This window comes from Festucalex cinctus, chromosome 18 (genome assembly GCF_051991245.1).
Source record: "Festucalex cinctus isolate MCC-2025b chromosome 18, RoL_Fcin_1.0, whole genome shotgun sequence".
NCBI lineage: Eukaryota > Metazoa > Chordata > Actinopteri > Syngnathiformes > Syngnathidae > Festucalex > Festucalex cinctus.
Genome location: NC_135428.1, coordinates 738,692 through 750,502, shown reverse-complemented (window position 1 = coordinate 750,502; position 11,811 = coordinate 738,692). Strand labels below are relative to the sequence as shown.

Sequence of the window (11,811 nt, the reverse complement as noted above, 5' to 3'; positions counted from 1 at the left end):
CCAAGCTGTGAATCGTTTGAGCGAGATAACAAAACACACTCGCGGTGGGTGGGAAACTCGACGCGCACGCAAATGCTGCATTCGAGGATAGTCGCAAGTCGTGGTTCTGATCTGGAAGCGTTGGAGGCGAACGTAAACAACCAAAATGGCGGATAGTGATCAATTGTTTTTTATTGTGCTTCTTAGAACTCATTTTGACCTCCAGCAAACTTAGTTTCCAATTATTTTGCGTCATTTATTGTTTTTATCGTATTCCGTAAGCATTCCACGCAATTTAAATCGTATAACTTCATGCAGGTTGCGTTAACGTGAAGTTATGTCCAATATTTATGAATGAAAAAAGCGATCTAGTTTTATACTCGAGGAAATTGTTTTACCCTTCGAGGTCTGTTTGGAAAGCGGGCGCCATTGACATCATATTGTAGTCAGTGGGTGAAATCCTTTTTAAATTTCCGAGTTCAAGTTTCCACACAAGTCCGACTTCGGACCGTCCGCCAAAGCAGCAAAACTACAAACGTTCCGTCAAAAAAGAGAACAGTCGGGATCGGTACGCGCCGCAGCGTGTTGCTGTTCAGCCAGCCGGCAAAACGGTGAATGAGCGAGTTTCGTTCCGTTTGTCGCAAACGGACAAAAAAAGGTGTAAACGGATCGGTGGCCCGCCGCCACGTGTTCAGAGGCGGTACTTTCGCAACAAGTCCGCCTGCCACATGTACTTGCGCTCGGGAAAGCTGTCGGGGATCTTGATCTTGCGAAAGTCCTGAATGCAGCGGTCCAGCTCCTCCTCCACCGTCAGCTTCTCCTTTGGCGCCCTCTTCTTGCAGGCGTTGGCGTCGCGCGAGCCGGCGGCGAGCGTACGCAGCAGGTCGCTTTTGCGCCGTTGCTCCGACTGCTGGAGCCTCGCCACCGGGCCCTTTTTCAGAGGTCTGTCCAGGGTTTGGACGTGAGCGTTGGGGCGCTGCGGCGGCTGGCGGCGGACGGGGCCGCAGATGACCGTCCCCTGCGGCGAGCCGGCCTCCGATTGGCTCTCGGAGCTCTCGGAGGTGGAGAGCTCGTTGAAGGAGGTGCCGCTCTCGCCCTCGCCGTCGCCCTCGCCGTCGCCCTTGCGCTTCTTGCGGCAGCAGTCGCAGGGAGGCGATGACCATCGCGACGTGCCGCCTGGCAAAAAAAACACACGAAAGGAGGCGTTAAATGCTGGCGAGGCAACTCGGATTCATTTGCAAATCGTGCTCGCCGAGGTTTGCGGCGATTGCGAAAATGAACAAAATAGAAAAACAGAGTTAAATAAAAATGTAAAAACGAAACTCCATCTTAGGTCAGGGTTCACCAGTTCCAGTCCTTGAGGTCCAGAGTCCTGCAGGTTTTAGAGGTTTCCGCCTGCCAAAACACCTGAAACTAGAGACGGACGTTTTCATGGATTTGGACTGATTTTGCAAGGCCCACACAATATTGTGTTCAATTGCTATAAATGGAACCTATCAAAAGAAAGATTCAAGTCTCTTCTTTCATCAGGGAAAAAAAAAAAGTAAGTTTCTGTTTCCGTTTTGCAGCAATTAGCATTAGAAGAGAGCTAAGTTTCATCAGTTTTCACAAATATATTTCAAATTGTGAGTAATTGAGCTTTTTTTCGACATGGCCCTGGTTGATCTGCTGCCACCTGCTGGCCGTTTGTGTAATAACTAGCATTTCTGCAACCCTTCTTTGCAGTTGAGAGGCTGCATCAAAGCCTTCTGTATGCTCTAGCATTAAAAAAAAAAAAGCATATAAATACGTCTTTGGGACACTTACAACATAAAAAAACGTATTTACACGTTATTGGGAGCAAATGAGTATAACATTCTTCCATGCTTAAGGTGTGAATCCTAACCCTAACGTAAGATGTTTCATCAAAAATGGATGTTTGGCTGCATATTGAATCGATACAAGAATTGCGTGCTGTAATATCGGGAAATATTACCGAATCGATTTTCCTCAACACACCGACCTGATATTGCAGATTAATATCGTTATCAGGCATGCTGACAAGCTGATTATATGACTCAGCGTTCGAAACATCTCAAACCTGCAGGACTCCGGACCTCGAGGACCGGAACTGGTGAACCTTGTTAAGGTTGAACATCTGAAATCTTATTCAACTCATTATGACTGTCGTGAACTTTAGGGGTTGATATTAAATGCATTAACTGAAGTATTCGTGTACATTCGTCCAGAAGAAAAAAAAAGGTCAAACAGTCCTTTGAGATTTGCAATTGAGTCAACGGAGGAGCGAAAAGTTCATCTTGGCTTCAACGAGCTCAAGTGAGGCGCAAGGTCAACCCGAGCGATTTGCTGACGTGCCGACGGCGGCTCATTTTTCAACAGAATCTCATAACAAGCGCAGCCGGTCCGACTTTTGTGCCGTCGGATCGTCAAGGTACTTTCACGATCAGCGGAAGATGGAAAGTCGGCCAGCGCATCGTCTCAAACAACGCGATCCGACAACTTGGCTTTCTTCCACTTTCATCATGGCTGACGAGCTCGAAAATTGCAATCGTGCATCCGCGCTCGTCGCCGGAAACGGACGTCAAAAGGTGCAACGAAAATCTTGTGCAAGGCGGCGGAGGCCGACGGCGCTTCATGAAGATGTTTTGTTGAGTGCCAGCGGCAGCAATTTGAGCGCTCCCGACTGTCGTCATTCGCCTTCGAATTGCAGCTTTGACATTCCGGCTCGTGTCGTCGCTATTCGAACGGCAAATTGCCGACTTGAACAACAGCGGCCAGCGAGCCAACATTTTGTCATTGCACGCTTTGAAATGATCATTTCTTTTTATTCAACAAACATTTGTGAGTCCTGTGCAAGTATATTCACGATCTCGCTGCATCTGTCACGTTCATGTCAGAAGAAAGAGAATTATTGATGAACGAAGCACTGAAGTTCATCTTCTGCGATCTTCTTCCGTTCGATAATTGGCGCCAGCCGCTGCACTTTTCCAGCCGTCATTTTACTTGACCTTCTTGCTCGATGCCACTGATCTCTATGAATATGACTGGATGGCCAATAGGCAAAGACTTTTGAGGTCACGAGGCCGCCATATTGCTCCTCCCAAGAAATGATCCTATATATTTACAGTATCCAATTTGGAGAACATTTTGAGACAGTACTTAGTCGAAACAGCATCATTTATCGACTTTTTAAATGTATTAAACAGAAACAAGAGCAATTCAGACTTTTTACAACTTGCCTTAAATACACATATGTTATATGCTTAACTCATTTGCTCCCAATAACGTGTAAATACGTTTTTTTAATATTTTGTGTCCCAAAGACGTATTTATACGTTTTTTATTTTTTTTATTTATTTTTTTTATGCTAGAGCATACAGAAGGTTTTGATGCAGCCTCTCTACTGCAAAGAACGGTTGCAGAAATGCTAGTTATTACACAAACGGCCAGCAGGTGGCAGCAGAGCAAAGGATATTTAAGCTCATCATCAAGTTCTGCAGGAGCCTGATAATTAACCGGCTCATTGAATCAGGTGCGTTGGAGTCGAGATACCTCGAAAACCTGCAGGACTGCGGCCCACGAGGAATGCAGTTTGACACCTCTGCTTTATACAGTCTGCAAGCGAGGTGGGAGTAACAAGATGGCCGCCCTGCGACTTCAACGGCTTGCACTGGCATGTGTGGGCTATCGAGTCATATATACAGGTCACTCTGCTCGGGTTAACCGTGAAATAATGTCGCTTTAACATCACAAAGAAGTGCTTGGTTGGGTGACCTGTCGAACGGGCCATCATCCAAATCGCCGGCTTGTGCGATGAAACCAGCTGAAGAGAAAAGAACTTCCCGGAAACAGACATTTTTTTCTCCGACTAACCTCCTGCATCATTCCAAGGCGATCTGTTGCCGATGAACGACTCTGTTGATCCAAACCCGAGAGTCACTCGATCGCGTCACCCGCTACAATCGCATCTGCGCTCGCTTGTCAAGCGTTTGGCTATTCATAAACGTTCTGCGGTTCTTTTCATGTACTGACGAGCGTTGGAGTCAGAGTGACGCTATAAATAAACCCGCTTAAAATAAACACGCCGCACGCATGCACCCGACCACCAACACGCCCGTTTGAAAGCTCCAAAGACGTCTTTCATAGCTCAGACAATACAGAGTTGAAGGTGCACCGATTGGAGAATGCGGCTGAGATCTTCATCAATTGTCAGATTAATGGCCGAGTTACGTTTCTATCGCGGCGGTCGTCCATCGCCAATCTGTGCCATTTGACCATTTAGGCCAGTAAATCTAAAACAATCCCATGAAAAACAGCAAGTTCGCCGCAACCGTGCATGTGTTCTGGTGTTGTTTTTAACTCGTACTCCTGCGCAAACCAGTTTGTTGTGCGCCGTTCATAAGATCTATAAAACCTCAGGAGGTCATAATTTCGCAATTAACCTCTCAATTTACTTGATAAGCATTCCACATGCATTCAAATCTTAGCATTCCGTTTCATATTTCAGCATTCCCACGCAATTTCTCCAGAAATTGCACTTAGTCTAATTGTGGGAATGCTGAATTTCATTCCACTGTCATGAGCCGTGCACAAATTGTCACTTGAACCTTGTGCTCGTGTGAATCCATTTGGATTTCGTGCACTTCTGTGGCCGCAGTTTGGGGAAGGCCCTTTTGTGTGTTGCAGCGTGTCTGCTGCCGCAATGTGCAAGCTGCATGAAAGGCAACGCTCGAATGGTGTCGGAAGCGTCGTCTTCTGGATCAATGGACGCAATTTCCTCTACACACCACAAAAATCTTGTCAAAAGGCTTCCCAGTAGACTCAAAGCTGCATATTTTTTTCTGTTGTCATCCTTCTGTACAAACACTTTCTATGTTCATTCAACGATGGCAATTTAGTGCCGCATCCAAAGCGAGTTAAACCGGCAGCACTGACTGACTTGCTTTAATTACTACTGAACAAGGTTATTTTAATTAACTCAAACTAACGGAAGAAATAGAACTAAAATTCAAAAAAACAATTTTGTTCATGAAAAAAAAAAAAATTCCGGCCGATCGCTGATCCCCGATCTTTTAAAAAGTCTGATCTGCCGATCCTTTTTTTTTTTTTTTTTTTTTTTTTTCATATACCTTCAGTGTTCCAATCTTGTTCTATAGGAAAACATTGAACAATATCGGCGAAATAATACAAATGCACATGAAGTCGTTCTCTGAAATCAAACTGAAAATCTGAGAGGACAGTGGCTGACTTTTTCACACCTCGAAGGAGCGAGATGAGATTGGTGGAAAAGTTCGGTTTATTTGGAAGGGATCGGCGGATCACCGATCTTTCCAAAATTTAGGAAATCGGGGTCAATAAATCGGCTGGCCGATCGATCGGTCCACCCCTAACGAAAATGCTGAAACTATATTTTGTGTTTACAAAATAAACTAACTAGAATTATAGCAAAAATATCCTTCATTTTAATCTTTGCTAATTCATTTAATGCATGAGCCTTTGGGGATGATTTTTTTTAATGTGATTATAAGTAGATTCATTTCAATATATTAAGCGGAATAAGGACGTTTGAAGTGACGTCATCTCGCAGCAGCCAACCGAAAAGCACCAAACGATGACGTCGCTTCCATGTTTTTTTTTTAAATATGTCGCACAAGTAATACACATTTTTTTTTAAACTAAAAGACTGAAAGTAACTAAAACTAAACTTAAAATGAAGCGTTTATTAAAGAACTAAAACTAATAAAAATGAACAGAACCACCCTGAAAACTAATTAAAAATAACTACATTTAAAAAAAAAAATGAAATGAAATGAAAATTCCAAAAGTACAATAACGCGCTACTGACGCTTACAAACGAGCTTGTGCGCATGTTTCAGAGACTCGCACAATTAAAAACACATCAGCAGCTCGTAGGTAAACAAACGCATTCATCATCCATATTGCAAAGTATCATTAGCTCGTTGACGCTAACGCGAGTTCATTATGTCAGCGTCGGGTTGAAAAAGAGGCGCCTCCTAATTGGGCTTTTGAAAAATGGCGCCGGACTCGTGTGAATTGTTCAAAAGTGCCGGGAAGCCAATTTGCTCGTCCAGACCAAAATGAATCGGACGGGATCCGCCAACAGTTCAACAAACTTGACGAGCTTCGCCTCGGCGTCGTCTAATTACGCTCGCCTCCATTTAACGTTTCGCCCGCGTCGTAAACGGACGTACGACTCGTTTGGGATCCGCTCGCTCCTTTGCAATTTTCCGTCCAAGCTTTGGTGGAGTGCTGACAAATTGACTGGAAATAAATTCAATCCAAGACATTTGCGGGGGCATTAAATCCAATCAGCGCTAACTCGCGGGGTTGGGGAAAAAAAAACCGAGCTGGCTGGCTGCGGCGGTGTAATTAGGCAAGTGGAAAAAGCTCACGTCATCAGTATGCAGCGTTGATGCATCATCATAGCATAAAACTATTTACACTGCTAATTGAAGGGAATGCGTGCAAGTCGCTACATTCATAATGTCGGCATAATTGAAGTGCAAATTAGGTTAGCGTGTTTGCTTTCATTATTGAACTTTCGCTTCTGCACTTTTTCATTGCACCCGCAACTTATCAGCTACATTGATCAATTGGCGAAATGACTTGGGCAAAGTTTTTGCGTCTGTCCATGTATTGGCTCGACTTTAGCTCCATTTTTTATTTTTTTTTTAACGACCCTGAGGGAAATAAAGTCCAGTTAGACTTGTCGAAAAGGACGTTTACGGCTTGAGAAGCCTCAATTACAAGAAATCAAGTCCAGAACACTTCGAAGGTGATTGACGACTTCATCAATTGAAATCCTCCCTTGATTGTCTGCGTAAAAAAAAACGGCAACATATTTGAAGTATAAGTTATTACGAGAGGCCCAACGGTAATCGGACATCTGGCCCTAAATCCACACACAAATAATGAATGACATTCAATTTGGTGAGTTTACGTGCATGAAAAACTGAAATCAACACGGATTTGTTTGCATTGTTTTTAGAATCTGATATATGAATAAATGTGGGAATGCTGGAGCATTTTCACTGTTCAAATTTCAACTAGTTTCAAAAATTCACACCTCCCGGAAAATACATCGTCTGATTCCGCATTACTTACAGTATTTGCTCAATTGAATGTTTAATATCAACATTCCCCCGTTCAATGGGACAAACATTGAAGTTTTTCCAAGTATCACTTTCCACGCATTGTCCATTTATTAGTAGGTCATAATTTCATAATTTATCTCTCAATTTACTTGATAAGCATTCCACGTGCATTCAAATATTAGAATTCAGCTATTAGCGTTCAGCATTCCCACGCAATTTCTCCAGTAATTGCACTTAAGTCTAGTTATTAGATATTATTTTTGCTTGGTTTTTTTGTGTGAAGTTTATATAGTAAACGCTGAAAACAATGCAAGTTGAAGTGTTTGGTAACAAAATAAAGTCGATACATAAACTGTCTTCCATATTCATTCATGGTTCAGCTTCTTTATTTAAGTGGAGGTCTGCAACTAGTAATTAATTTAAAATGTTCATTTAAAAGCAAATGTTTTGTTTTGTTTTGGTTCAATGCAAAGATAATCATAATCTGCTTTTCATGAAAGACTACAAAAATCGGCGAATATTTACTGTTGAGAAGCGAAAAAGCTGATGATTTGGACAATTTTAAATCAATAAAAAAAACTTACCAAAATATTAATTTAATAATCGATTAGCTGTGAATTAATCATTGCATAACTATTGTTAGTGTAATCCAAAAACATAGAATGCCAAAACATGGAGTCAATGTAGAATAAATCTGTTGATTGTAATCCAGATGACTTCATTTCCTGTATTTTGAATTGTATTACTTCCGATTAAAGTCGAATGACTGTCAAATGTTATCGCACACAAACACTCACTCACTCACTCACACAAAACGAGCTCTGCCGCGTCCTGACACCTTCCCTGATTTATCGATGGGAGCTTGTAAAAGCCGCCATGTGCGCTCCATCTTTTCCACAATAAAACTCAATCTGCGCATCATCAAGCATTTCTCGCTATCGCTAAAAGGAATCAATCTTCCGTTTCTCAGTTTGACTCGAGAGCTCGTAAAAGCCGTCGGGAGAACGTCAAACGTCTTCCGTGATGTTAATGCCGCTTATTTACCGGCGAATCTCCGTTGACGATTCCTTCTCTCCCGCTTTCGGGCTGCTATCGATCGGCCGGCCGCATCAGTTGGAAGCGTTTGGACGATCGGCTTCTTGATTGATTTCCGTCAAGCAGCCCGGCCGCTTCTTCTCGCCGGTGATAAATGACGGCGCAGCGGCGAAAGCAAATAAATCGTCTGCCCATCGATCACCCGCTTTGACGCTTCCCTTTTTTTCAGCGTCTTCCTCGCCTCTCATCACTTGTCCTCGTCACTCTTCGCGATTTGTCAGGATTTATCGGCGTGGGCTCGCGGTTCAAGTTTATGTTCCCTTTCGGGGCTTGTTAGCCTCATTTGAGTCGTACGCACAAAAGTCAAGCCGAGCCGAGTTTTTTTTTTTTTTGGCTCTTGCCAGATCTGTAGCAGTCCGATTTCACAGGTTGTAACTTTCAGACGCTGCATTTGAACGGATTTTGTTTGCGCCGCGTCCGTTTATTTTGCGTGCAATACAAGGTGGCCACTAGATGGCGGCGCACTATTATGTTTGATACTGTGTCAATATGAAAGAAGAGTGAAAACAGGAAGTACTTCAAGTAGGGCTGGGTATCGATCCATGCAGATTTCCAAAATCGATTTGATTCGATTCAGAAGGGCCCGATTCGGGTTCACGATTCACATTGATTTTCGATTCAGTTAAGGATTTCATGCAGTCCAAGACATTCCCAAAAGTAGCAATGCTGAAAATTAGTAGAAACTTTTTCTCTTACTTGGTGCATTAGTAAAAATATGAATATTAACATTTATCATTGAATCCAATACAGTTGATCCAAACCACAAATAATAATTGAAATCAATTGCAAACTCAACACTATGTAAATACAGTGGCAAAAACATAACATTTACGTTGCCGTGAAATATTTTATACGAAGGTTCCAGTTGTTAATAGATCAATAAAAACACATTTACCTGTATTATAAGAGACACAATAAAAGTATCGATTCATGGTTTTATGAATCGTTATCAGGCTACGAAAAGGCATATCGATTCGATATTGATACTTTCGACCCAATTCTTGCTGAAGATTATTGAATGTAAAATCCTCTATAATCCTGCGTTTTACACCTACAGAAAGCAAAGACTGTGGCTTCATAAAGTACATGTTGATATATGCATCATGTGACATGACAAGTTTGTTAGTTTGGGGAAAAATGAATTTGTTTACAGAAAACACTAACTGCCTCCCAAACCGACTTATCATTTTCTCCCAATTACTTTAGGTAGGAATCACCTGCATGCAATATTTCCAGTGGATAGCCAAATTTGTTTTACTAATAAAAAAAAAAATGCAGTTTCTATTTTGAGCCTTTAGGATGGGCCAGCCTGCTTTGGAGGACGGCACGTAATTCCGGGGCTGCAACTTACCAACTTAATTCCTCAATGGATCAACGTAAGCCACAAGCTGCCTGCGTAAGCCTCATTGTCAACAGCGCATAAGCTCGGATCATTCACACGATGTCAAACTGTGTGTTGCACTCAGACGAGCGGAACAGTTTTCAACGGGGGGCTTGAAAACGGAGAAAATGGAGTCTGGCGTCCACGCGGGCCAAAGTTTAACTTTGGAAGGTTCGGCAACAAAATAAATGGCTTCCCGTTCACTAGATGTGGGCGGATCGATCCAAATATCAACGTTATTGATACCAAGTCAGTATCGATATCGGATCGATAGCAGCACTAAAATATGGATCTCGTAGTTTGGTTTCCGTTTGGTTCTTTTCTACACTTCTGCGGTTTGTTCAAACGGATAACGAGCATGTGAGTTCATATCTCACATTTTGAGTCGACTGTATGCACACGTACTGTATTGTACTTGAAAAATATATATATATATTTTTGGTAAATGTGTTTTATGGTTTATATTTGTTGCATGATAATCTTTAACATTTTGTTTATGTCTGTTGAAAAATAAAGTGTTGAAGGCAGCATTTTTAATCCATTTTTGTATTTGTAGTTTCTATATTTGATTACATTTCTTCTCATATGTTTAAGAACGTTATTTTGTCATAGTTGGAATGTTTCTGGGGGCAAACATTGATATTTATCAATTAACTTTGTCCTTAAAAAAAACGAATCAACACAAAAAACACTTAAAGGATCAAATTTGATTCAGAATAAGCAATTTAATGATACAACTACCTTATTATTGTTATGATTTTAATTATATACCATAATTTTCAAAAAGTATCGATTGATATCGGCGATACTGGCCCTGTATTGAATTGGTATCAGATCGATACCAAAATTTGCAGTATTGCAAACCGCTACCGTTCAGAATTTTTCATGCATAATGTATAGTGATGATGATGATGTGTACTCTTAAATGTGTTGCGGTTGACGTCGTCCATGTTGAACTGACTTTGAAACGCGCGTCCGTCCGTCCGTCCGTCCGTCCGTCTTGTTGTTTACCAAGCCGATGACATCGCAGGTTAAACGCATTGACAAAGCGCTCATGTGTTGATTCTCACGAGGTCGCCGACGCTCGTTTAAGGGAGGAAAAATGAAAGTTGGCGGCGATTTGTCTTGATGGCCGAGGGCGCCAAAGCGCGCCAGACGCGACACGCCGCCTTTGTCTTGTCTTGCCGGTGGTCAAATATCGATTTGGCGCTTGGCCCAGGAAACGAGTTCTGGACAAAGATGTCAGCTGTCCGATTATATGGGGGGAAAAAAATAAAAAATCCAAGCGCGGCCGTCGTGATTGATGGTCTGCAGATATCGATGCAAGGGCGACATCATTGATATGAAGAATGAGTCATGAATCCGCCCCTTCCACCTCTTATTCCTGGAGCGCGGCGCATAATTATGCCGTTGCGAGACAGCGTGAAATGATGCGTTTAACAGTTACTTAATACGTCGTCCCCGTTTGTATGCATGCAGCATTGGCGTGTTCCGATCTTCTACCTCCGCCAAGCTTTTCAGGTGTGTGCGTGTGTCTAGATCAGGGGTGTCCAAACTTTTTCATTCGAGGGCCACATCCAGAAAATCAGAAGGACGCGAGGGCCACATCATGTTATGAAATTGTACAGATAATTTATTTGTGCTTTTTATTTTGAATATTTCGCATATTTAGAAAAATGCTACAGTATATCAACCAATTTATTTGTAATATGGCAGTAGGGTTACTACAGTTTTGGAATTTTTCATTTTAGTTTTTATTTTTTTTAAAAATGTAGTTATGTTTCAGGGTGGTTCTGTTAGTTTTTCATTAGTTTTATTTATTTATTTATTTATTTTTCATTTTTTTCCAGAATTGTTCATTCGGTAATCTTACCGATTCAACGTCTTATCATTGCTCTCTTTTTTTTTTTTTTTTTTTTTTTTTTTTTTTAACGTGTATGTGTGCGTGCAAATACGTATAAATTTATACTCATTAATTCACCTAAAACCTCCTAAAAATCCCATGACCCTTCATCTTAACCAGGTACTTCAGAGTCTCGCCAGAGTCGTGAGGTTCAAACGGTCAGAAGACCAGAGAAAAGGTCAGAAAAGATAAAAAGACAAGAAAGATAAATCAAAGTGAAATCCAGCACCGACCAAACACTTCCTGCTTTCCCCATGGTTACAAAATGAAAAGTCTTACGCCAACCCCAGAAGCCTCTAAATTCCAACAAATTAACGAGATCTCAAGAGACCAGAGGA

The 11,811-nt window shown here is 41.9% G+C and overlaps 1 protein-coding gene across 1 annotated transcript in view; it reads right to left on the bottom strand.

Annotated features, from left to right (window-relative positions):
• Positions 1-515: 515 nt before the first annotated feature.
• The window catches only part of kctd16b (potassium channel tetramerization domain containing 16b), a 53,154-nt gene continuing 41,858 nt past the window's right edge, over positions 516-11,811 (bottom strand). Inside the window, exon 2 of the mRNA XM_077505433.1 lies at positions 516-1,155. Within this exon, the coding sequence (XP_077361559.1) occupies positions 671-1,155 (485 nt within the window). The 3' untranslated portion in view covers positions 516-670. The remainder of the gene's footprint in view (positions 1,156-11,811) is intronic.